The sequence below is a fragment of the Lepisosteus oculatus genome, chromosome 13 (genome assembly GCF_040954835.1).
Source record: "Lepisosteus oculatus isolate fLepOcu1 chromosome 13, fLepOcu1.hap2, whole genome shotgun sequence".
Classification (NCBI taxonomy): Eukaryota; Metazoa; Chordata; class Actinopteri; order Semionotiformes; family Lepisosteidae; genus Lepisosteus; species Lepisosteus oculatus.
Genome location: NC_090708.1, coordinates 8,199,404 through 8,227,021, shown reverse-complemented (window position 1 = coordinate 8,227,021; position 27,618 = coordinate 8,199,404). Strand labels below are relative to the sequence as shown.

The window sequence follows — 27,618 nt, the reverse complement described above, 5'->3', positions numbered from 1 at the left end:
GTGAAAAGAAGTTAACACAACCTCTGCAGTGAACAAACTTAAACATTTACATGTTTCTGCAGATTTTAATGCACTGTTACTATTCATTTGCTATAAATTCTCTTTTTATGCAGTCCTGTTTTGGTTTCAGCTAAGCCCATATGCTCATCCTTGGTCATGTTACATAGTAATGCAACTTTTTCATTGCTGGAGATGTTTACTAACTGCATACGCTGAGAAAACTCACACACCGTGAGAGGAAACCCCCCCTCTTTCTATTTAAGAGGAACACAGCTCGCAATATTTTTATACAGGCTTTGACCATGATTACGAAAAGACAACTTGAGAACGCAACATGCGTTTTAGATCCTTCACATTTCCGATACCCTCTATTTACAGTGACTTACAGTGTGGTGCTGGTCCTCGGCTTGCCGTTGAATGCTGTGTCCTTGTGGTGCCTCTTCAGGAGATTGAAGCTTCAGTCTGTTCCAGTCGTTTACATGACCAACCTGGCCATCTCGGACCTGCTCTTTGTCCTTTCTCTGCCTCTGAGGATTTACTACTTCAGCACAGCGACCTGGCCTTTTGGACAAATCCTCTGTATGGTACCAGGTACTCTGTTCTCCGTGAACATTTACTCCAGCTCTTTGTTCATTACTCTGATCAGTGTGGATCGCTTCTTGGCTGTTGTTTACCCTCTCAGGTCACGGGCGATTCGCACTACCAAGTTTGCAGCAATAGCTTGTGGATCAGTTTGGGTTTTCATCTTGGGGCTCAGCATCCCCGTTGCTCTGAACCACTCGACGAGCTATGACACGTGCCACAACATCACCCGCTGTTTTGAAAGCTTTTCTCCCAACAGCTGGTATTTTGGTTTCATTATTCTCTGTCTCATCACAGGAGTGGGGATTCTTATACCGTTCGTTATCATCGCAAGCTCGACACTTGTGGTGATATGGAAAATCAGAAATGAAACACACTGCTCAATGCCTGACAACAAAAAAAAGATCACCAGGATGTTTATAGCAAATCTGCTCATGTATGCCTTTTGCTTCATCCCATTTCATGCTGCATTCATTCTTTATGGTTTGTACAAACTGGACATCATTGCATATAACTTTTTAGACATCCAAACAATTACAATGTGCTTTGCTAGTGCAAACAGCTGTCTGGACCCCATCATTTATTATTTTGTTTTGAGAGCCTTTAAGAAACGAAAGGATGACAATTTGGAGCTGAGAACACTGCGAACCTCTGTGTTACAGAGGTAAGATGTGTTTGCTTGAAATCCAAGGCAGCTATTGGCACAATCAAGAGGAAAAGAAGAAAATACAGAGGACGTCATCTTCAAAAACAACATAGACTGGATGTAACACAACAAAAAAGACTTTATTCATACTGTGTCACTGAAACATAAAAGAGGAGCTACCTGCCCTTAGCTTCTGGTTTCAATGGGTCTTAAAAATTAGAAATCTGCATGAGATCTGCGCAAAGTAAGTGTCAGAAACTGAAGCTGTAACCACCCAAAACTAGGTCTTGTTCTTATAACTCACACTTCCTTTTTGTGGTTGACCTTAGTAAGAAATGCAGAATGTCTCTCAATCATTATAATGTTTTTTAAAAACTTTTTTATCACTGTGGAAAGAAAACAGAGCCAAGCATTTCTGAGATTATTTCAGAGGTCATCTCATGTATGAACAATGATGCAAGAGTCCAGACAGAAATCCTGTGTAGGTTTAAAACAATTTTGGTTATTTTAAAAATAATTGAAGCTTGGAAGTTCACAACAATTCAAAACAGTACTTAAAACAGTAAGCCAGCAGCCATATCACCCTGCAACTCACAGCTGTCAGCCCACTGGAGCTCAACAGGTGTGAGCCTGGTTGGTACCTGGATGGGAGACCTCCAGGGAAAAACTAAGGTTGCTGCTGGAAGAGGTGTTAGTGGGGCCAGCAGGGGGCGCTCGCCCTGCGGTCCGTGTGGGTCCTAATGCCCCAGTATAGTGACTGGGACACTATACTGTAAACAGGTGCCGTCCTTTGGATGAGATGTAAAACCAAGGTCCTGACTCTCTGTGGTCATTAAAAATCCCAGGGTGTTTCTTGAAAAGAGTAGGAGTGTAACCCCGGTGTCCTGGCCAAATTTCCCCTTGGTCCTTGCCAATCATCCCCATCTATGAATTTACTTTATTACTCTGTTCTCCCCACTGATAGCTGATGTGTGGTGAGCGTACTGGCGCACTGGGGCTGCACATTGGTGGTGGTGGAGGGGAGTCCACATTACCTGTAGAGCACTTTGAGTGGAGTGTCCAGAAAATCCCTATATAAGTGTAAGCAATTATTAATTATTATTATTAATCAGTATATAACTATATTCCAACATATTAATGTTTTTTAGCTGTAACAAGTTTTAAAAATTGTATTGAAGTTTTTTTGCATCACAGTTTGTCAAACTGTGATGCAAAACTGTTTGCAAAACTGTTTGTTTTAACCATTATAAGGGATTTCATTATTTCAAAATGATGCTGAGTCTAAAGTCTTCTTTCAGTGTTATTTTGCTGAAGATGATTTACATTAAAAAAAAAACCTGTGGAAATCCAATTAGTAAAATTGCAAAGTGAAATAAAAATAAGAATACAATGGAACAAGTAAAGGTTAATTCCATGCTGAAAAGAAACACAATGTTTCGGCTGTGGAGCATTCTACGGATGTCCACAGCCGAAACATTGTGTTTCTTTTCTTTTCAGCATGGAATAAACCTTTACTTGTTATTTTGCAGCCTACGCATGCTGACACAGCTATTTACTTGAACTACATAGAATACAGTGTATCATTTACCAAGATACACACACACGTACTACAGAGACATTACTCTTGTACAGTAAACCTGGCTTGTAGGCTTGTACACAGCCTATTAGTGTAAAATAATGTAACATTTATTTTAAAGTCTTTTGAATTTCTTTAAAAATCTTTGTTTACTGTTCTACTGGCACATGAATTGTGTTCTGTCACTTTTATTAGAACTCCAATGCGGGTTAAATGTGTAGATGGCTGACATCTAAGACATGTTGTGCTCTTCACCTCGCATATTAAAGTTCTGAAGAAGGTTGGACAATCAACTCCTGTTTCAGTAAGAAGGGGCACATGAATTCAAACGCAGCATTTTGAAGATATGAGGTGGAAAGGTTGAGGTGGTGAAAATGTTACCTTTTATGTTCTGTTTTGGTCATCTCACATTTCCAGCCATGTTTGTGGAATAAAAAACAAGAATAGCTAAAAAAAGCATCTGTGTTTTTTGTAACTATGTGTATGGTGTTTTGCACCAATTACCTATGAAATAATAATAATAACAACTTCAGTTCGCTTTATAGGTAATGGGGACTACCCTCCAACCTCCAACTACACACCCCAGCTACAGACTGTATGACCCTCTACCATCTGGAAAACGGTACCAGAGCATTCGGGCCCGGACTACCAGACTCAGAGACAGTTTTTACCCCCACACTATTAAACTATTAAACTCCCAGCCTCTCTCACCTATGATCTGAACCTCACAGTGCCTTCTTTCTTACCAAAAACCCAAACACACATTGAAATCTACCTCTACCTCACATGTCAAGAAGCTCACTCCTCATAATTTCTCTATCCTTTATTTTATTCTGTCGATGCATGTTTTTGCACATCTGATGTTGTTTTGCACATTACCTGTTACCTTTTGTTGTTTTGCACACTGCCTGTTGTCTCTGTCTTTCTTTTATTATACAATTGTATTGTTGGGTTTTTTTGTACTACTTATCGTCTGAGAGCTAGCTAAATAGCATTTCGTTATACCACATACCTGTATATGAGTATAATGACAATAAACTCGAACTTGAACCTCCAGCCCCCACACCTGGATGTGACAGCAGCCAGAGTGCTCCAGCATGCTCACCACACACCAGCTACCAGCAGGGAGGAAAACTTAGCGATGAAGCCAGTTCATAGATGGAAAATATTAGGAGGCCATAACTGGTAAAGGCCAGGACACCAGAACAACACCACTACTCTTTTTGAGAAGTGACCACAGGGAGGCAGGACCTTGGTTTTATATCTCATCCAAAGGATGGCACCTTTTTAAAGCATAGTGTCTCCCTCACTATACTGAGGTATTAGGACCCACACAGACCACAGGGTGAGCACCTCCTACTGGTCCAATTCAGCACCTCCTTTAGCAGCAACCTTGGTTTTTCCCAGGAGGTTTCCCATCCAGGTACTGACCAGGCTCACACCTGCTGAGCTTCAGTAGGTTGTCATTTGTGAGTAGCAGGACAATATGGCTGCTGGCTGTAAGTTCAAAATGCTTAGAAATGTAAGAAATAAAAATTAATACAGAATTAATGTCCTGAATCTTAAACATTTACTTTTTGTATTGTTAAGCTTTCCTCAGTTCAATATTTTATGCAAAGTGTTCTTTAAAAAAAACAGTTTGATACTGCAAGCAGACAATTAGAACATAAATGAATAGGCAAGGAGAAATGTTATCTCACTGTAAACAAAGACACCTCACTACCCCAATCGTTTCATATTATGACTTTGAAATGTACTTTAGCATTTGTGTGTTAGACCAGAGTAAGATAGACTATCCACTGAGCAGTAATGCAGAATTGGCCTGAAGCAGGCAATGTCAAAGAGATGTCCATCATTTAAAAGAAAAGGATTCAGGGGCTAAACCAAGCGGTCTAACCAGATAAGATCCCTGTTCTCAGTGCTGGCTGTGACACTGTTCAACTGTTCGAGTGCTGTGAGGTGTGGTGGCTTGAAAAAGCCAGCATACCCTCAGCTCACTGTGGCCTACAACTAGCCAGATGCCTACAAGCTCGCAGTGCAGTCAGTGAGAGCCGCATAGTGTCTGCAATTAAAGCTGACACTCCTGTATAGCATGTCCAAGACGTGCGTTACATAAAACACCAAAGAGATCTTGGGTAAAGGTGTTTAATCTGAGTACAGGCTGGGCACTATAAACCGGACCTTGCATGTTAGTGCCTTGGTCATGTGATCAGCAATCCCCAGGAAGCAGCTCTGGGGGTCAGACTGTAATAAGTTGCCCAGGGCTCCTTGGCTCATGGTGACACATGGGGACCTCGTGGGGACCTGCTAGCATGCAGTTCAGTCCAAGTAGTGGAATCACTCAAACTGAGAACCGGCTGTTGATTTCTAACTGAGTAAAAGCATAAAGAAATGCTGTGTATACAGTACATATGTTTTTGATTACGTATAAAAATTTTGGATATTGATTCAATGCTTTTGGTGTCATTTTAATTATTCATAATGGACCCCAAAAATACTCAAGTGATTTTGTTGCATAAGCACTAAATCACCTCACTGGTGAGAGTTGCATGGGTACAGATGAAATCTACTAACCTACCGTATGTCATAGAAGGTGAAAAGAAAGCAAAACGCAGCAAGGAACCAGTATTCCCTGTTTATTAATACCTTCATGCTAATTGTATGTTGGAGGCCTCGTCTAAGGACTGTCACTTCCCATCTGGGGTTTTCACAGCTATCAATTTGTAACTGCCTAAAAACAACCTGTTAAAGATAGCCCATGATCTGAAAAATCACAAGTCCCACCAGCTTGCAGACTGCAATCTGATTTCTACCCTTCCTGCAGGCTCATTCTGATGTGAATACATGCTAGCAGGACAATATACATCATGTTGCAAGTGTAACGGTTGGCGGTGGCTCTGTGGCTAAGGATCTGCGCCTGTGGCGCAATCCTACTCCGTTGGGCCCCTGAGCAAGGCTCTTAACCCCAGCTGCTCCAGGGACGCTGTACAATGGCTGACCCTGTGCTCTGACCCCAAGCTTTCCCCCTGTCTGGGAGTCTCATGGAGAGCTAGCCATGATATGCGAAAAGATGTATTCTTAATGCAAGAAATTGTATGTGGCCAATAAAGTGATCTTATCTGTAGGAGAAGTATTTGAGGCTTATGCTGTAGATGCCCTGACAGCCAGACTGGAACTCCAGTGAACATTTTTAGGATAATCTAGGATGACACATGGAATCTAAGATTCAGAAACCAGGATCATAGTAACACTGAGTACACATGCTTGACCAATTTCCATTATCTTCAGAAATTTCCCCACAAATCTTGTAATGGGTAGACTGAGGGTCCAAATACCAGGTGGGGACAATGTGGTTGCACCCATAATAATACTGTATGCTTCATTCAGATCATTCCAGTGAAATGCCTTATGGCAGAAGGCAAGAATAACCTCCTGTAGGGCTCCCTGTCGCACCGCGGATGGATCAGTCTATTGCTGAACATGCTCTTCATTTCCGCAAGCACGTCATAGAGGGGATGGGAGACATTGTCCATGATGGCCTCTAGTTTGGACAACATTCTCCTCTCAGCCACTACCTCCAGGAGGTCCAGGTCAGACCCAATGACAGCTTGCTCTTCTGATGAGTTTATTCAGCCTGTTAGCATCCCCTGCTCTAATCCCAGAGCCCCAGCATACCACCGCATAGAAAATGGCGCTCGCCACCACCGACTGATAAAACATATGTAGCATCTTACTACACACATTGAAGGACCTGAGCCTCCTCCAGAAGTAAAGTCGGCTCTGACTCTTCTTGTAGATGGCCCCTGTGTTCTTAAGCCATTCCAGTCTATCGTCGATGAGCACTCATCTCAAAGGAAATCCAGGTAATAAAAGAGAAAGGAATCAAGACTGTGTGGCAAATCAGGTCAAAAAAGGTCTTGACTAAAACCAGAACCTTCATTGAACATAACCTAATGATAGTATAGCATTCCCTGCTTAAAAATTAGGCTTCTGTAGAATGTGAAGATAATTCTGACACAAAACAATTTGAATTGGGCTAGTAGTTCAACATAAGGAATGTCTACAATGACAGTGTTTTAATTTAATAAAATTGTTTTAGTATTGGCTGTCAGCAATAAAAACAAAATAACTTGTTTTACATATGGCTTGCAGAAGCACCTGTAATTTGTATTTGGAAATCAGTACAAACTCTATAAGCCTACAAGAAGACTGGGTGGTACTCACAACTTGCAGATAACATCAGGCTCAAGGAAATTCAGCCCATGAAAATCATGACACTTCTACAGATTATAAAACACAAACAATGTTGTGCATGATAATGGATCGTTTCAAATCACATTTACAGTACATAACATTCATTTTCAGTTTTCCTTCATAACCAATAAAGCTGAGGAATTCTGTTTCTTTTGATGCTAAAATCCTGTACTGCCATTGCTCATGGAGCTTAATATTAAAATGTGCTTCTAACAGCACTTTTGTGCATGTCATTTAAGCTAGGATACTCACTTGTTATGAAGGTCACTTTCAGAAAACAAGCAAGGCGCTTTGAACTCCAAAAACACCTCACAGATTCTTCCCTCCCCTCCGTCTAGATTAACTGAAATACCCTTCAGTTCAGCGTAGAGTCTTGCCAGACATTTTGGGTGCACATTTGCACGTCTTAACAGCAAATGTACTGCGGAGAGGAGCAGTTAATGGGTTAATCCAATTAGAACATATCTGACACAGTCATATTCTGGGCTATATTCAGAAGATGAAGGAGCAACACTTAATCACCCTGAACTCTGGCATGAAAATTCAGTGTTACATTGAGGGGGTGCAGTATTAACACTAGTTAATGTCCAATATGCCCCAAACATATGCTTTTACAGTCTATCATTTGCCTCTTACGATGTCAAGGCAGATGTCCTCTGCTCAAGCACCAAAATGGCATATGCACTTTCTAAATTCGACATCACAAATGAAATCCGTAAACAAATGACGCGTTTCTTTCCTTTTCTAAAAGAACTGAAAATGCAGGTTTTTCACAAAGCAGGGTCTTTCTTTTTGCAGCTGAATGTTAAGAGGCTTCTTCAGAAGAGAAGGTAATCGAGTTGAGATGCACGAAAGAATCACAAATACTTTTAAATGCATCCACCTTTTTTATACATAATCCACATCGTCTAAATATCTTAACAGTTCAGTAAAACAAGAAGTCTCAAATATGGAAGCGCAGCAGATAGCAATCAGTTGTCAAAACGTTCTTCAACAATAGTAAAAGTAGGCAGCTGCGTCAGCAAGCGTAGGCTGCAAAGGAACTAGTTAAAGGTTTATTAACATGCTGCAAACAGAAGAAAGAAAACACACAAAGCAAATTGTAGTGAAACTGAATGGGCATGTTGACAATGCATGCATTCATACAAATAACTGCCACTGATAGTGCATTTTAAATACTACATTTCTGTTTGAAGGACCTATACATGCAGTGGTAATGACACCATATGGCTAACCATCTGTCCAGTTTCTGATTTGTGTAAAAAATTTATTAACGTCTGTTCTAAGCCTGCAGCATGCATAGTAGCAGTTTTTTTTTTTGCAACTCTGCTTTTGCAACTCAGAGAACTGAATATACAGTAAGCAATTACTAAGAATGAATTTTGTATCTATAGAATGCATAATTTCTGCTCCATTTTGTAAAGCGATTCTTTTCAACTGCATTTGTATTTGTTTACAAGGTTAGTCTGCTGTCCTGTCACCAAAACCACACATTTCATACACGTCCTGGTTATGCAGAAAATGTATTTCAATTGTATCTGAAGAATGATGAAACAACAGCCTTCCTGAACAGTTGCAGAAACCAAGATGAAGTATAATGATTTAGAAAACTGGTTAAGCCACAAATTAGACTCCAAAATCTCTTCAAACTCAAAGGACTTCACCAATCCATATAAAGTCTATTTGTGTCTCTTTTGCCACGTATGACAGGGAGATCATCCAAACTCTTCATAGAAAATGTCCCAACCTAGAACTGAACCAAGAGCTGTCACTTCATTAGTGAAACACACAGTCCAAGCCAGTAGTATTTACTTCTTTATTAATAGATAGGGATTACTAGCAGACAAAAGTAACAGACGGGTTGAAGGTTTCATATACAGACATTTAATACTAAATTCCCTTACAATAGCAATTACTTTAGTTCATCACTGAACTAAGGCTTTTTTCCCATAGTATTATAAAATGTTCGTACAGTGCAGGATCTGGGGAAACAAACATGCAAACTGAAGAAAACCAAAGACAAAAACAAGTCTTCATGACCAAAAAAAACAGGGATAAAGTGAACATACTCAAAAAATGTACAGGGGAACATTCCCAATATCAGAACCTCAACAAGGAGTGAAACTGGCACTAGTTCTCTAAACTGATGGCTACAGATTTGTAAATGAAAACATGAAACCATTAATGTGGATATAATGCCTGGTTTCTTGCACTAATTAGGTACATGTGGGACTCCATGAACCAGGGTCTTTTGGGCACGTTCAGTACCTTATATGCTGTTGAATGCTCACCTGGTAAAATCAGAAATTTGTTTTACTTTGCTAATGCCCAGCGGATCAAACAGGGCCTGACTAAGTTCCGGTCTTAAGAGGAGGGAGGGAGAGAGAAAAGCGGTGCATTTTGAAAAGTATCAGCACGATAAAATAGGACACTAAAATCACGCAATAAGAAATTGGGGGAAAAAAATGAAGTTGGTCGACTATTCAGAAGCGGTTACAAGGATACATAGAAAGAGGGGGAAAAAACGAAAAAGGAATTAAGGGACGGCAATTATTTACTGTTCAATGGATGCCTTTAGTTTATTGAACGCCACTCTTAACCAAAATAAGTGATTACCAAAGTTTTTTTTTGTGGTAATAAAGATACCAAACATTTCCCTTCAGGACATTTTCTTAGTCAAAGAAAGGATGTTACAACACCTAAAATCCACACTTTATGCACCACTATTGGCTGCCCTCCTCCTTTGACAAAAGCAAATCCCATCAATTCTTTAAAATGTAGCCACATGTTCAGCCAAATGAAAGACGTAACCAATTTTTGTCCCTTATATGTCAGTATAATTTCTTGATATATAATATATATATGGTGATGTAGAACTCCGGATCTAAATATCTAGAAAATCATGCTTGTTTCCCACCATAAGAAAATAATTCTGATGGATTTAATGGGACTAAGACAACTGTATAACAGGTCAATCGAGTTGGAAGAGAAGAAGGACATAGTGTTTTTTTCTTATAAAAATGTGAAAAACCAAAAGAAAAAAATCTAAAAAATAAATTGTGCTCACACAAAAATTAACATTTAACAAAATGTGCTGCAAAATATGCATTGTGAATCTGCACACAGAATAGTCTTATTACTGTCTAAAAAGTGCACTAAGTTTCCTATGAAGGACTTAAAGCAAAGACGAGAAAAAAACAAACAAATGGAACCTTTTTTGGTTCAAATCTGACAGTGTTTAACCCTGGTAGTACAATGCTGGAATCTAACTCCTTGTTAAATTTTACAGCATACTTGTTCAACATACTAAATGTTGCTTCGAAAAATAAAAAAACACTCAAAAATGCCATGTGTGTCTTGTAACAAACTACAAAAAATAGTGAGACAGAAACAAATTCTAAAATAAGACAAACTAAATCAGAGTAGACAGAACTCCCCAAAAACAAGGTACAATACAACGCTTAAAGTGCAGTTAACAAAACACACAAGAGATGGCTACAGTATCAGAGTTTTTTCACATTGGCAAAAGAACCAGCAAGGTGTTAGGCCTTATCGCAGATCACAGTTTCTACCACAAAAGTGTTCTCAAAGTGACGAATCCTGTGGCATTTTTGTACTTCTCGCTTATCAATACCTGCAGAAGAGAAAAGGCAGAAAATTAAAAGAAAGCCAACTGCAAGATACTTTTTTAAACCACCCAGTAAAATAGTCCTCCTCACCACTAACATTTACTAAATATAGATATCTTAAAGCTAAGTCTTTTCAATCCAAATACCCATGATTTAGGAGCAACTACATTTACCAGACCACAAAATTCAAAAGTGAGAAATAGGGTATCTCTGGAGTTTCTTTCATTTTATCCATGAAAAGCCATTTTAACCACAGAAGCTAAAAATGTGACACCATATTCTGCTGCAGTACTGATGTCAGTTTTGAAAATTTACCCAACACTATCGAATACTAACCCTAACTATAACATGAAAAATGATATTTTACAATTCTACTGTGATAAGTATTTGCTTCTTACCTGGAAGGAAATAAACTGAAAAGAATTGGTTTATCATTGAGATCAGCCCCAATTTTAAACAGATGAATGCACGACTGATAGGTTGTGTTACAAAGACAAAGATGACTATTTTGTGTCTTGCACGATTTGCAATTAAATATCAAAGTATACTGTAACAATATACCAGGCTTCTTTAAAAAAACAGCATCAACTCAAGTTCTGCTGATAATTTAGTGATGGTTATTTCCAAATTGCCTGATGGCCCGCACTATGGATTGGGTGAGCAGTTCCTCATTCTCCCTGGTCATAGTCGATAGCAAAACAAAGTTTTAACAAAATTAAAACTTCTGATTTGGCAGAAACCATAAATATCCCAGTTAAGATTTAAATTTGCTGCACAGTCTGTAATCTCAAGTAAGACATTCCTCTTCTCTCCATCTGTGCAAACTTGAAAACACAAAGAGGATGTCTCATTTAGCTGGCTGTACGCTTCAACATTATCTATTGCGCCATCTGGTATGTAAGACTATCAGACTGTGAAAAAGGGTTTGTTGCACTTCTGCAGTTTAGCTCATGTGTTTGTGTCGAGACGATTTGTCATCCCATTACTCATTAGAACACTGGCATCGGTTCAGTCAGATATCACAGGCCTCCTGGTCAGCACTGCTTCAATTAAACAGAATTTACCCTGACAGGCAGTGGTAAGTGCTGGCCTGGTGGTAAGTCTGCCTCAGCAGATTCTCCAAAACAATCAATAAAGATTTCTTACGTCTCCTGCTGCTCCTGCGTTTCAGCCGGTAAGTCTCCTTGCCATTGCACAGACGGTAAATGAAGGCCCCCAGCTGACGCATGTTATGGACCCTCCCAGTGACGACCATTTCCTCCTGGATGATGTACGTCTGTGGCAAGTACGTCCCCTTCTGGAAAGAAGCGGGTACAATCCATTCCATCATGCGTGTTTGTGGGAAACGGCTCCCGAGTTACATGGGTGCTGAGCAGCTCAAATACTTTATAGGGAGGTTATGCTAGAAATGTTCTGGAGTTTTTTCACGTGTTGAGCTCATATGGAGGGTTGTGGGGGAGCCGGAGCCTATCCTGGCAAGCAATTCGCTCAAGGAGGGATACATCCTGCTCAGGACAGCAGTCCATCGCAGAGCTCATAGGCAGTGGGCAGTATATAGTCACAACAACAGTTATCTCTTCCCAACCTAAAATAAATACCAAGCTTGGACTAGAGGGCAAGGACCGCAGACATTTTATTTGTGCACTGTCTCAGAGTAATCCATCCATCTGTTTTCTAACCACTTTATCCAACATGGGGTCGCAGGGAAGCAGGAGTCTCTTGCAGCAAGCAAGTGGCGGAAGGCAGGATACAGCCTGGATGGGACGCCAGTCCATCACAGAGCACCCACAGACACAAACATCTGTGTTTGTGGACAATTTCCCAGAAGCCAATTAACCTGCCAGTATGTCTTTGGACAGTGTGTGGAAACTGGAGCACCTGGAGGAAACCCATGTTTATTCTCCTCATGTTCACAACACGATATACACACATATAGCACCCAAGGAACTGAGCCCAATGGCCTACTGTTGCAAGGCAGCAATTCTATCCACTGCGCCACAGTGCCACGTTATTTCTATACATCATTTATAGCTAGTTTGCTTAGCTGCAATGTTGTCTTAGAGAAATTTTTCTTTGAAATAAAATGTTCCTGTCACTAAACATTCATGCATTTTGAAAACTATGTCTGTACCTTGACATTTATCAGCAGCTCCCAGAGGTTCCGCGGAGGCATCACGATGGTGGTGTTGAGCTCGATGACATAGCACTTGTCCAGTGCAATGTCATGGTAGGCTGTCAGACCCTGCAGGAAGAGAGAGCTGTTCAGGTTGGGCAATCATGGGCAACGCCTTACCAACATAAAAGTCAAAGTTTCCACAGGAAAATACTGCAGATCATTTTAAAAGGAAGCTGTGATGCTACAAAAACAAACATGCAGCTGCAAATCCAAGCTGACTTGAAACGCCCGTACCACAAGGTACTGTGGATGCACCTCTCCGCCAGAGCCTTCCCCACCCACTGGGAGTGCCATGCTAGAGAGCTGGCCCTAGTAGGAGGGGTGGCACATATGTTACAGGCGACCCTGTAGGCTCACAGTCGCCTGGCAGACTACAGGAGCTGCCGTGAAACCAAAAGCCATGGGAATCTGCACCTGCTGAAGCCTACCAGCGGAGCTCAGCCATTTGTGTGCTGCTGTATAGAGGAGCCGGAGACGAGGCGCAGATTCACACCAGCAGTGCTGCAACTTTACATCTTAACTGAGACTGCAGTGCACCACACTACACTCAGATACTCGTTATATCACTTGAAGCCTCCAACTTTCTCACTTTAAAACCCAAGTCTTTGAAAGCTGTAAAAAAAGCAATCTCATGTATATATACCAAGAAGGAAGAGACAGAACACACCACCACCGAGCTCACTTTCCATTCCCAGTCTCTGAAATGAAAATGTCGGTTAAACAAATTGTTACACTGTAGAAGTAAAGACTTTTCAGCAGCCAGCAGAGGAAAAGAAAGGCCAGAGGAGGGCTGGGCGAGAGACTCACCCTGTGAAAGTCGTGGATGATGTCGGCAGGATCGCTTCCTCCGAAGTGAGGCACGGGGACGTTGATCTGCTCGTAGTTGTCGTCGATGTAAATGCCCACGTTCTCTTCCAGCTCCTGACGGCCTCTGAGTGGGGCGTAGACTGAGTCCTCGTACAGCACACGGCAGTGGAACATGTTCTCCTGCGGGACCTGCAGTGCCGCACGGGAAAGAAAGCTCAGGCCCGGCCACGCCATGCCACACCGGGAGGGGAGGGGCGGCATCCCAGTCTCGCAGGCCTCCCCACCAGGGAATTCAAGCTCAAAGGGAAGCAGTCGGCAAGGCTCGGCTTTCAGAAAACTTGTGCAAGACGCCGATGGATACATGCCTAATTGCAACATTCAGAATTTGGGTATTTTGTCCAATTGGCTGTGTATTAAATAAAATCTCTGAAACCGGATGCAGAGAATGTGCAAAATAAACTTCCTTTGATAAATTTCAAAGTAGTAAAGTAGAACTAATGATGCCCTTACAATCGGCTAATGACTCTAATCGACTTTGACTGTGCTGTATCTTGTGCTGACTGCGAGTACCTTTCCAGACTAAGCCACAGAGCACAGAACAGCACCTTGGCTTCACAGTTAACACACCGATCATCAATAGAAACCTGTCACTTATAACTAACATTCACAAAGCGATCACCCGACATATGACAACCCTTTTTTATTTTACTTAACAGACATTACGTAGGTAAATTCACTGTGCTGATTAACGTGTGTCAATGCCACAGTATCTCCCAGGCGTGTAGCAAGACTGCCTACTGGTGCCAACAGTGCAGATTGCGAATCCTGTCTTGAACCAGGCTGAGGGACCCTGTCGCAACCCTCTTGTGCAGCCTGCGAGTTCACAGGTCTCCAAGCCCCAGATACCCAGGGTAAAAATGGATTACACGGACTATAATCATTTGGCTCTTACAGTGTGAAAACTTGTAAATGAGAAGAATCTCATTGAAACCACTGTAGCTGTATGCTGAAGGGTTTGTGGTGCCCTGCGTTAAAAAAGCATAAATAACATGCAAAAAATATCCCCCTACGCAACCATTGCAAAGTCTATATTTCTTAACCCCTCAAAAATGAAACAGAAAGGCACAAAAAAGGCTGGAAAGAGGCCATGCTTACCTGAGCAATGAAGTAGTACCTGTAGACATAGATGGACGCCAGCACAAGACCAGACATAAAGAGCACCAGCCCAAAGGTCAGGCAGCAGAGGCCGTTCAGAGAGGACTTTTTGGGGCGGATGGGAAGAATCAACTCTTCCTGAAAAATCATGAAAACCAAACGGATTATCATATTTGGGAACAGACATGTTAAACGCAGAAGCTCGTGTTTTTTGTCAAACTCCGATATGGAATTCTTTAACCGTGGTCAAATTCAAATTTGATGTTTAATAAGTGACAGATCAAAAAGAAAAACAGGCTGGACATGACTGTACCTTTGCATACGTTCTTAAAGTTGTTGCAAAAGTCTTGCTGTGGTGAAAGGGAACAAATTCCAAAATACCAAAACCAAATAACCACTAATCAAAAAAAATAGTTCCCATTTTCTGAATGGGCTAGTAAATTGAATAATATACTGTAAACCTTTTCTCACACTTTCAAGTGGAAGTTTTATATATAGCACAAAAAGGTCTTTTAACGGTTCTCTGTGGAACTTCAAAGAGTTGAAAGTATTGCATCACTCCAGCAAACTGCATGATTTAAGCTTTGTTACAGAACCAAAAAGCACTGCCTTTCGGTTTCAGGCCCTTGACAAGGTTCAGAAGTGAAGTGCCCAGCCCCTCTGCCTCAAGCAACACAAGCACAACTTATTGTGACTCCTGGCCAATGAGCTGCTTTACATCATAGCTTGCTTAATATATGAATCAACATTTATCTACACCTGTAGGTGTGTGTTCACACTTCGAAACACCACACTCATGATTACCAAGCCTACTGCAGTTGTATCAACCAGCTTCCTATTTTTATAGAGATGGATATTTCATACCCATGCAGCATGTAACGCCCACACAGTCACGCGTTAATACCAAATCCTGCTCCATGGCAAGGTGACCATCTGGGATTCTGTTCCTACTTTCTAAGCTCTGGTTGCAGGGGAAAAACAATCATATATAAAAAAAATTCGATTTCTAGAAAGTAATCAGTTAGACCCAGTGCTTTAAGTAGGGAAAAAAAGAACTGTAGATACTAATTTCGCCAATCTTCCAAAATCTTAATGGTGGTAAATAATGTTCGTAACCAAACAGACCTGTTTATCAGTTGAACGACTGGTAAAAAATAACAGAGATGCCTTGTCTTTCGGGACAAGCTGGAAGGATAGAAATGGCCCTGTCGAGTTACCTTTAAAAAAAGGAAAAACTGATCCTCATGTTCAAGAAGAGCTAAAAATAACTTTCCAGAAAATCAAAATGACTGGATGGAAACAATCTTGAGAATTCTTACTGTTCTTTATCTCAACACAAGGCATTAAAACACAGGATTAACTTGCAACCCTGTACGACTGTGTTCGGTATCATCACAGATTATAATCAAATGTGTTTTGAATTGAACATGATCAGACCATGAACAGAAGTTATTAGGGAATATAGGTCTGTGAACTGTGCACAACAACTGCCAGTACTTCCATATCTGACAGTACCAGCCAGATGCAAAAGCACTGGTTAGGCCTAGGTGTCACTTTTCTCTGAGGGAAACTTCAGTATTAGAAAATACTGACACCTGCTGGTGAATAAATGACCCTGCAATGGCTGTATTAGCTGCTATTTTCTGAAGTCATGACAAAAATGGCAAAGATCCCATGCAAAGACAGTTCACTGCTAATGCTAATTGGTAATGTCTATACAATGACAAATTACTCTGGTATCAACAGAAGTTTCTAAGAAAAAAAACATTTAAGCACATGGGGTTCCAGATTGGCTCAACCAGCAAAGGTGCTTGCTCGGAGTGGAGAACGAGAAGAATCATGGGTTCGAGCCTGGGTTATGTCAAGCGGTACTCGGAACAAGGCAAGATTAGTCAGCCAGGGTCTTGGCACTCAGTAACCCCTGAGGTGCTCGCAGGCTTGTGGTGCTGTTAATAATAATTCATTAAACTTATATAGTGCTTCTTGGACACTCCACTCAAAGCGCCTTACAGGAAACTGGGACTCCTCACAACCACCGCCAACGTGTAGCCTCAACATGGATGACGCAATGGCAGCCAAATTACACGACACATTAGCTGTTAGGGCACAGGATAGCAAAGTAATGAAGCCAGTTCATAGACAAGGATAATTAAGAGGCCATGATTGGTAAGGGCCAGGGGGACACCAGAGTAACACCTCCTACTCTTTTTGAGGGACACCCTGGGATTTTTAGTGACCACGGCGAGTTCTACTTCTCTGTCACTCTGTTGCTTCACTAATCAGTGCCGAACCTCCAGTGAGCCGCTGTGCTGCCTGTGATGTATTAAAAGACAAGTCGCTCAAAGATGGGGCGGCCTGACACTCCCTCAGCCTCCCGGGGTTCACATCGTGACAAAACACGACTCGCTGTTCCAATTCACTGGCCTATAAAAAAAGTAACCCACAATCCTACATCTTTCGAGCTGACAGAAATAGATTTCGTCTTCGGCCATTCCACCCCTTTAGCCGTTTTGAAGGGTGCGAAAGGTAAGTCTAAGGTCCTGCAAGTCACTCCAGCGATCGTTTGGCAGCTCTGTGTGATGACGTGGATACACGACAGCAAAATTTCAACTAGGAAGAATAAATAAGGCATCCTCCTTCAGACCACCAACATAAATCATCGTCAGTAATATTATGTAAATTATTGGCAGGCTGAGAAAAGTGTGAAACTATTTTTGTGCTGCCAAATCAGAAGTCTGCTACATTTTTTTTCATCCTTGGGGAAAAAAACAAGCTTTTTTCTATTACTAATCTGTCTGGAAGGAACACAGGAACAGAACTGACATCACAGAACCGCTGATGTTTTTTTTTTTAAGTTGACACTAAACCTCAAGTGATCCTCCAGCAAAACACGATAAAGTTGTTTCCTGCGTTAAATGCATCATTCATGTAGCTGGAAAAGTTTTATTGGAAAACTAACTTAAAATTGCTTCAGCATTAATGGGGGAAATCGCTCAATCTTCATTTTTGATCATTTCAACCATAAAGTCCATATGACTGAAGGGTCAGTTCCATCTGTATTTTTTACCTGATCACTTCTCTCCGATAAGAAAAAAAAACATTACCTTTCCTATTTGTAATGAAGTTTTGATGACAGCAGATAGATATGACAAAGACAGGCATACTACAGAACATATTTGGGAGACTAGAAATGCCACCATACCCAATCACCTTCTGCAACGCACCACTAAATTAACCATCACAATACATTTCTTTGAATGTCAGGCCATTCCATATTAAAAAGCACCTGACTTCCCTCTGTAGAAAATGTTATTAAGTTAGCAACATAATTCAAGGAAGAAGAAATAAAGTGAATAGCCATTATTTATGTTCCCTATCCTACATCCACTATATAAATGAATGAAAATAGTTTGAGTGCACAAGCTATCAAATTTAATTATGCTCAGTATTATAACAGAATATAGCATGTACGTCTCCTACATTCTAACCACTGTATCCAATAATTAATGTTTAATTCAATTTCAGAGATACAGCTGAGCTCACAAAGTTCCAAATTGAAGAGAATCCATACACAAACGCATTCTGCTCCATAAACAGACAGGCTCTGGAAACACATTCTGGGCTACGCTGTCATGAGCAAAGAAAGCAAGGATAGACCTAAATCCTGATATCAGCTGGTTTTAAACCTGGATGTTTGTGAGCTCAAATGTGCAGATTCAGTGTCGGTGTGCTAAAAAAACAATTAAAACACTTGCCTGCAAGCATAAATGTTATAGTGGAATACCTGTGGCAGAAACAGACTACTTGGCAAAAAGATTACCACTGTCATCAATGCACTCAATATATATCCAAGCTCTAACAGTTTTGTGGAGGTAAAATAAGTGCTTTGGGCAAAACATCAAGCAAATAGTACGCGTCGCTAAAATCTCAAGTGGCATAACTTATATACGGTAATAAAGAAGGATACACATGTAGCTCTGCCCTTGCCAGGATATGATCACACTTGCTCATGGGCTCAGAGAGGACACAGTGCCACACTAGACAGCGCGGACGCTGTCTTGTTTTAAACAGGGGCGACATGCTGGAACTTGGTCACATCGGGATGAGCACGCAGGAGGGGCAGCCAGCGATGCCCTAGACGTGATCAAGGTAGTGCTGTACAGGCAGGCTGTCATCAATCCTTGCAGGTGGAGCTCTCCAGCTACAAGACACTCCTGCCTAGACCATGACACAGGGGACCTTCCCATGCTGTTCCACACTCACCAGCATCCAGCAGGGCTGTGTACACAAAACCTTGAGTCATCCCTGTAGAGGACTTGGCTCCACCGCTAGCAAATCCACATGAGATGACTTAGTCATGCCTCCAACATACTGATGGACCAAAGGCACTGTTATCTTGACATGCGGGGTATATTGATTCCTTTCTTTGTTTATCTTCCCAGATCTTAACTAGGCTCAATGTACCACAGCTCAGTGATAATACCTCATCACCTGCTCCAACCCGCTCTTGCTAATGAAGTGGTTTAGTGCTTATGCAACAGTCCCAAGTCTCTTAACACTTTCAATCAAAATGACATCAAGTATCCAAAATGTGTATACTTTATTTCTTTAAAAAAAACATGCACAAGCACAGTAATACATTTCTTTTAATGCTCAATATATCTATGGGAAAAAACAGACTCTAAGCCATTAAAGAATTGGCTCTACTGAGCTCACTAATTCAATACAGCTTGCAGGGGCAGTGCAGGGTACAGTCTGTTCAAAATCTTCCCTCAGCTTCATATTACAGCTTGCCATACAGCTTCAGAAGGCAAATAGCTTAGGAGCACTGTCAGAAAAGCTCTTTCAGGATGACGCTCAAGTCCTGCGTTTGATTTTGGCAAAATTGTTCGTAATGGAATGGTTATGTAACCTCTATTTTTTTCCTCCGTATTCTCTATAGAGGAATTAAGGTGAATTACGTACTGTATTTTCTTTTCAAAATGCTCAGTGTGATGTAGTTTTCAACTGTGTTTCAATCAGAATTTGAGCCACATTATTGGGCTTTGCTCATATCATTTTGAATTTATACTGAAAAAGCCTCTTCATTCTTTGGATGGCTGTGTACATCTGCACCTTTTCTAAAATGTCATTCTACAATTACCTTTTCTTTTTTTGTACATTGTAAAAAAAAATCAAAGTATCCATTTTGGATATATAATCCTTCAAAGAGCCTGTTGTATTACAGCTAGTGGGAGGTGTGTATACAGAGGCTTTCTGTAATCTATCTATAATTAAAGGTGGGAGTATTTACTTGATCCCACCCTTCAGCCTTGAGAATCATGCACATTGTAAATGCTCGTTAACACTTCAGGGTATTTGCAATTAATTTTGATCTTAAGTGAGGCCATTTTTAAAGATAATAAATTTCATGTCATTAGTGTTTTCAGCATTTCACAACACATCTCCTTTTTAAGGGCAATTAGCAGTCATTATGTCTGGGCTGGATCCCAACATTATAATGAAATTATATGTTGGGATTATATTATTTCATTATAATGAAAAAAACATATCCACTGCTTTCTCAGTGCGGGATGCTCCATGATCTTCATTATAATTTTAAATAATTATTATAAACAACATCCCCAGTGTGTTGGAAAGAATATTGTTGCATCTCACTAGGCAATAATACACTTACAATGCAAGTTAAACAGGCACTGGGAACAGTGATCTGCATGAGAAATAAATCACTCGGGATCTGGTGTCGTTTTGTAACTAGCAAATATAGTATTCTTAATGGTGAAATGAAATTGTACTAAGTTTAAAAGGATGTCACGTGATAGAAAAATAAACAGAAAAGGCCCTACAATGATTATTAACACAACACCAAGTTGAGCACGGCAAAGAAGCAATGTTAAATGTGAGGGGTTAGACCTCCAGTATACATGGTTATATAATGTCCCTCGTCTGATTGTGCACAGTTTTTTACATGTGATTTTATTTGAACAGGTCTTTAGGACATTGAGAGTCTTTATTATCCCCAAGAGGCAAATTGTTTCACAGCAGCAGGCAAAATAAAGAAAAACAAACAATACACATATACAGTACATGCACACAAAAAAATCCAATGTTGTGGCCACAAGAATGAATGAGAACTTGAACCTGTCTGTTTTTAAATGTGGAAATCCCAATCCTGTTTCTGGGGGGAGTCACTGTAATTCATTAAACAAATGGCGTGAATGGTCCTCTAGGAATTTGATATGCTGGACCTGGGACAATCCCGAAGGATCAGCACCAATGACTTCTTGGCACAGTCCGACAACACGGCCCAGTGTGTTCTTACTCCCCAGACTCAGATCCAGGATGACTTGTCTAGGTAGCAGAGGTCACAATTAAATACAGTATCTTGACGTTGACTTATCTGGTTAAACATTATTCAAATATTGCAGATATTTTTATTCTAAATCCAATTAAAGTCCTTCACAGTCACTGGCAAATAATATTCATTGTAAACCACTTTCTTTTCTCGGCTGCCATTACCATGACAACAGTCTACACTGCTTTTGATGTGTTTAGTAACATTAGGCTTGAACACATGGTCCTTGACTATAATCAGAAATTAATACTATATAAAGACAGACAGTCAAACGCCCAATTACTCGGCTGTCAGTTCTAAAAAAAGGCATTGCACACAAAAAATGAGAACAACGGATTCCAGCTCTGAAACAAGCAAACGAGGAAGAACCCAGAAGCTTTGAGGCAGCGGTTTTCATGGTAACCCTTTTGCTTCAGCTCAAGGACTCGAGCTCTGACAACAGCATGGATCCGCAGCCAATAGGAGACAGGGTTACAACATATGAGCAAGCTAATGTACTGTATCAAGGTAGAACATTATTTCCATGATTGAAAATAGAAACTCGAGTCCACGGTGCATGCTGGTATTGCAGGATTCTGCTATGTATTCTGCAGTGGCATTTGCCTCTGTCTGACCAAATACACATTAGCGCTTATTAAATCATTTCACATTTCTAAAAGACTGTATTAAACCATTTAAGAGAACTATAATCAACAACATTATTTTAAAAGTCTTTTGTTATAAAGCGTGACAAAGTAATGCAGGACAAATACCCACAGAAAGGCTCACATTCTCAATGGGTACGTGCTTAAAGAACAGTTAAGAATGAGCCATGAAGGCATCTGTTACTTATAAATGGACCATTTTAGTGATGTACTGTGTAGATTATTGAAAGGCAAAGCTGGGCCAGGGATACGCGATTACCAAATGGAGCCTTTATTTTCAATTTCACTGTATACAGTGCTTCCTTTTAACAAGAACAAACCTTTTTCTTTGCCAACTGGCCTATTATCAGAAGCAGCTACAGCAAGTCCCACATCATATAACCCAGTGTTTAATTTGAATGGTGTCATGTCCTGCTGGCCTTTGAGCCAAGCAGTACCGTGACAGGATCGATCAGAACGACTTTCTTAAGAGGGCCTTCCAATTGGCTCAAGTGTCTGGTGCTTGCCCGAGCCCAGTTTGAGCTCTGAGGTTGCAGGTTCGAGCCAGAATGTGACTTGATCCCTGAAGTGGAGGTACATATTCTTCCCAGCGTCATCTAGAGAAGAACAAGGTCATTCACATAGGGCTGTTGTGGCCTCAGAGACACAGCGACCCCTACTGGTGTATGAAACTGTCAACAAAAGATGTGCTTCATCTCCGTTCGATGATGAACTGCTGCCCCAGGGCTCTGCAGCCCGTGATGTGTGACAAGATTACTGTCTTGAAGGTGGAGTTTACTAACACTCTCTCATTTCAGTGCACAACTGTGCAGTGTGTAGCTGCAACCAGCGACACGACAAACAGTTCCTTATTCCAAAAGACGGGGGGGTTAACAATTACAATCACCAATGTTTTTTTTTAAATAAATGAGTTGTATGACCTGGTGGAACCCAAGTGGGATACATTTAAATTCACCCATCACAGAGGATTTTTCAGATCATGAATCCTAGTGAACCCAGGGGTGGGGGAAAAAAGTAAAAAGTACTTTATTAAAATGCTGTAATTCAAAATTGAGAAAGCATCGTGTAAACACGCTGTAGTAATTAGTCTACTATCAATAAAAATGAACTAAAACAAGAGCAGGAAAATTTAAAACAGACTGATGGAGTGGGAGTGAGAAAACACTTGCAGCTTGTTTCTATTTCTCAAACCATTGAGCCAAGCTGCCTTAGGCCGGGTGATAAATGTGCTGCACTAAGGAATAATCAGAATGTGCATAATTATGGTGAGAGCATATAATCAGGTACTGTATGTTTATTATTGTACTATTGTGTGTATAACTGAGTTTTTAGGATAAGAAATACAAGGAGCATCCTTCCTTGCAAAAGAAAAAGAAACCCAGAATAAGAGGCACTGGTCTTAAAGCACAGTTGGCGATTCCAAAATCAGTGGGCATAAAAAAATGTTTTGGGGAAAAAAAAACTTTAATATCCAATATTGGGTTAAAAGACATTCCCCCTATTTCTCACCCAGGTGGTCCCATGTATCTTTGAAGGCTGACATTTACAGCGGTGAAAATCTGTACAGTAAAAAGATCTAGAAAATCAATCACTGAGCTAGAGCACTGGTTCTCAATTCTGCATCTAGAGTGCTTTCAGCTTTTAATTAAACTGAAAGTGGTCTGTAAGTAATATGAACCCTGTGCTAATTAGAGAAATTCATGACTGCCATGAACCCATTCAACTTAAGCAGAAGGAAAAGCACTTACTCGCTGTGGGTGATGGCCAGTACACGGTCATTTCCACCTGTGTTCATCAATTGATCACTTATTAAGAACTATCTAGTCAAAAAAGGAGCAGTTAGAAAGCTGTGGGGGGGCTGCATTGAGGTCTGTGCTAAGGCAGTTGGAAATATTGTGCTTTTAGGGTATTTTTGCAAAAAATAGTGCAAAAAAAAGTCTAAACCTGTAAGCAGATCAGATACAGATACCAATCAGCACAAGTGATTAAGGGCCCAGAATAACAACCAGCACACACAGTGGTACTACAGAACCAGGATGAGGAATCACTGAGCTACAACATGGCCAAATATTCACAGCCATCCATCTGTCATCAGAAAGCGGTTTATTCCAGGAAAGGCAGGAAAACACCCTGAATGGGTGATACACGCGCAAAGGGACACTTTAGAGATGCCCTCTAACTTCGCCAGCATGTATCTGGAATGTGGAAAGAAACCTGAACACACAGGGAAAATGCCAAACACACACAGACAGAAGGTGCCCCACTCTGCAATCGAACCCAGGACCGGAAGAATGCCAAGGCAGCAGCATTCAACACACCACAGCAGCACGATGCCTTAGTCACCATCATGTTGCAAAATGCCACAGTTATGAAACCTCAACCGAGTATAAGATTTTATATAAAGCATCAAGCCGTCTATTTGCAGTGCTTCCTGTGTGGGTGTAGTTCGGCTGTCTTCAGGTCCCCTGCAGAGAATGACAAGTCTGACTCGTTTCTTCATGAAGGAACTGTTTACTCAGTGTGATTAAAATTGTTACAGACACAAGCTGACATAATGAGGTCTTTGTGAGCTACTTTAATGCTTTATTCACTGCAGTGAGGCTGCTACACTGCAACATTTACACATAATAGTCACAGTAGTTTTTTTTTTACTTCTGCTATACATCCATTTAGGTCACTATGATTGGATATAGTAATACACATAATGTATGCTACAATTTTCAAAAGCTAAGGAAATACTCAAGCAGATTTCACAATGTACAGGACAGAGTATGTCAAGTCTTATGAGTAGGCCCTGCAGCTTTGCTTCAGTTTAAATTGAAAAAATGATTAACAAACGACAACCTGAAAGCAAATGTGCCCACTCCCTTATCTCCCAATAAATCTATTATCCTATAATGAGATGACAGCTGTCCATAAGCCTTGAATCAGATATAAAAGATCAGTATGTGCTTCTTTAAAAGTAACCAGTCTCTTACCGTTCCTCTAGAACCCTTAACACTTACACAAGATCATTTACAGTAAAGATCACGGGAAATTCAACACCCTCAAGAACAAAAACAATGTAATGAGGGCAAATAAATGACGCAACCAGACGTATTTTTGCCCTTTTAGTTTCAAGCTCAGTGTATATTAACCGTTTTCACAGATATCTCGTCACATTAAAAGGGCCAAATGTATGTTGTCAGTAAGACGGGCATTATCACTATTTAAACCAGCAACATTTGTTGACTGCACCTAATTCCGTAAAACGAGCAATGCTCTAAATCCGAGACTGCAAATCAGAGTAAAAACTGCATTTACCATCTGCCATTTTGTCCGCTCTTGCTGTTTCTATTTTTTTTTTCGGTTTGATAACAGTCAATCTCTATTACTTTCCATTTTAAAGATTTTAGTGAGAATAGAGGCGGAGGCAAGCCTAGTCTTTGCAGCCAGGTATAATAATATTTGACAGGGCTAATTTACTTAGTTGTTGCAACTGTTTTTTTTTTCTAGTGTTAAAACGCATTGCCTGTACTAAAGAACATTTGTTTTGTTCTCGCTGTTTGTAAAAGAGCATCAGTCATCACAAAACGTGCGTTCAACCTTATTTTCAAAAGTAATACTTTAAACCATCCTTCCTTTATTTTACATTTTATGTTCGAACCAAATAACATTATTAAATTCAGAGATGAGTGTACTGTTCTAATCTCACCGTGTTTTCGTTTCATAACTCCACTTAATTAAGACGATAAAACAGATTTTATTGAACACAGACGCTCTGCAGTACACCAAACGATTGAAAAAAATGAAAGAAAAAAAAACCCACTCACAATAATTAACTTACATGCGGATGAGGTATGAGAATCTCCGTTTTCTCTCCATCTTTCTCATCCTTCTCGGTTTTCTGGCCAACGGATGGCTGGAAACTGATCTTCACCATGTCTAGCGCCTTCGGTGACCGACCGTTTCGATGAAATTGTTTCTTCGACTGCTGGAGATAAAGGATAATTTAATCTTTCTATCTCTCTCCTCACCTCTCCTCTCCTCTCTCACCCCCTACTTACTAATTCTTGTCTCTAGGTTCGCTTTTGCTTTGATCTACCGGAAGTTTCAGGGTTTTTTTTTTTAAAACAATCCTCTTAAAGAGACAGGGTGTTCAGGAAATGGACCCGAGACTGCGTAGGCGGAGCTGTAGAGCTCTTCCCTGGAAATACTCCATAGATGGAGAGACGGAGAAGAAGCGGGGTTTGTGGAAATCTTACAGCCTTAGGACTTCGCTTTCATTTTATCACACAGGGTTCGTAAATATTAATACGAATAATGCGAACCGCAGTCAGGAATTTCTCTTTCCTAATGATAAATGTTCCCCTTAAGGCTAGATACGTTCATTGAAAAAAAGACAACAATAAGCGTTACCAATTAAAAAAAAAAAGATTAAGGGAAAAAATCCTTTAGGTACGTACACATATGGAGGAGGGATGCCAACCTTAAAAATGGCTTTTGTTCTGATTTACCGACAGTAAACCCGTTTTTACATGTAACAATTGCAATTATATAACTACAGTATTGCTGCTTTCCGCGGCGGGTGTCTGGCAACGGTTGTTTTTTTTTTCTCCCAGGTGGGTCAGAGTATGACGATACATTTCTTCATTTTCACTGCGTTTTTTGCTTGGCTTTATGTAACCAGCGGGCCAGCTCCTTAAAGTACCGGCCTTTGCTTCAGATATTACGGACAGTCTTAAAACGGGACTTTTTTGGCAAACGTCCGTAAACAGAGAGGCGATTGGCGAGTGTGATAGTGGACAGCAGACTGCCGGCACTCCGAGAACTTGGAATCACAATCCAGTTGACAGACTAACCCAGATGACCCACCCACCTGTTTTCATGTGAGCTCAGTGGTCTTAGTTCGGCGATACGTTGGAAGTTGCCTTTTAAATATTGGGTATCATATGTACATCTCCACATTTACAGTAGGAAAATAAACTTTAAAAGGATCACAGCAAGTCACTGGAACAAATATGAGCAGCTTTGTGGTTCCCAGGATCAGGGTTGGGAACCCCTGAACTGTTTTTCTCCACTCTCACAATTGTATACACTTGCGACTTTGCCTAGTTACTGTGGCTATGTCCATATCTCTTTTGTTTTAAAGCTACATGTTCAGTAACCCACTTTTTATACCTGTATTAAACAGAAAATATTAAATTACACACAGAATGGATAGTTCTACTGTAATACTCGACTTTTCATAGATATGAATCGTCTGATACTGTGTGTAGTACTGTATTTTTCAGGCAGGTAGAAAACAAAAGCTGTAAATTACCACTCAACACTGCAACTTCTCCCATTATTCTGGAGCTTCAAAAATGCCTTCACCCCCCACATCACTTCTGCACTCAGATTTAAAAAAAAAGTTAGCCTTGATCCTAGAAATATTTTTAAAGATTTAGGGTTAACTGGTAAAATGAGTTCCCCGTATCCACATCAATACACAGAACAAGCACAAAGCGTCTCATTAGGTGTGATGTATAAATAAAAATAGCTATAACCAGCTATTCTAATATACCATGTTGGCCCATAAATCAAACTTCTAGCTGTTAGGAGTGAGGGAGGACAATTATTCCGGAAATAATTCACTTATGGGCCTTTACTAACAGCTTTTATAGATATGCCTTGGGACAATCATTCTTCAGAAGCTAAGCAGATCCAAAACCTCCACAGCGTAGGTTGCCTGTTTTAAAAGAGAGCCTTAAACGGCAACGAGGTTGGAGGACACCCGGCAGAACACTTTCACACAAATGTGGGCTGAAGCAAT

General features: G+C 40.5%; 2 protein-coding genes across 2 annotated transcripts; one reads left to right on the top strand and one right to left on the bottom strand.

The window, feature by feature from the left end:
- The first annotated feature begins 200 nt into the window (after positions 1 to 200).
- Positions 201 to 3,260, top strand: lpar5a (lysophosphatidic acid receptor 5a). The gene has a single exon (XM_006637628.3). The coding sequence runs from the start codon at positions 303 to 305 to the stop codon at positions 1,248 to 1,250; it is 948 nt and encodes a 315-aa protein (XP_006637691.1). The 5' UTR covers positions 201 to 302; the 3' UTR covers positions 1,251 to 3,260.
- A 5,600-nt stretch (positions 3,261 to 8,860) lies between these two features.
- Positions 8,861 to 25,919, bottom strand: itm2ca (integral membrane protein 2Ca). The gene is made up of 6 exons (XM_006637600.3): positions 25,651 to 25,919; positions 14,826 to 14,963; positions 13,671 to 13,859; positions 12,819 to 12,929; positions 11,834 to 11,984; positions 8,861 to 10,692 (listed from the first exon to the last, which is right to left on the bottom strand). The coding sequence occupies exons 1-6, from the start codon at positions 25,744 to 25,746 to the stop codon at positions 10,601 to 10,603; spliced, it is 777 nt and encodes a 258-aa protein (XP_006637663.1). The 5' UTR covers positions 25,747 to 25,919; the 3' UTR covers positions 8,861 to 10,600.
- Between the last annotated feature and the right edge of the window lie 1,699 nt (positions 25,920 to 27,618).

Bases quoted from the DNA above. Each gene is read 5' to 3' on its own strand.
- lpar5a (XM_006637628.3), top strand. From the start codon at position 303: ATGATTACGAAAAGACAACTTGAGAACGCAACATGCGTTTTAGATCCT.
- itm2ca (XM_006637600.3), bottom strand. From the start codon at position 25,746: ATGGTGAAGATCAGTTTCCAGCCATCCGTTGGCCAGAAAACCGAGAAG. The intron at 14,964-25,650 runs GTAAGTTAATTA...ATGATTTTTCAG, and splicing joins TTCTCATACCTCATCCGCAT to GAAGAGTTGATTCTTCCCAT. The intron at 10,693-11,833 runs GTAAGAAATCTT...TCTCTTCTGCAG, and splicing joins ACGCAGGAGCAGCAGGAGAC to GTATTGATAAGCGAGAAGTA.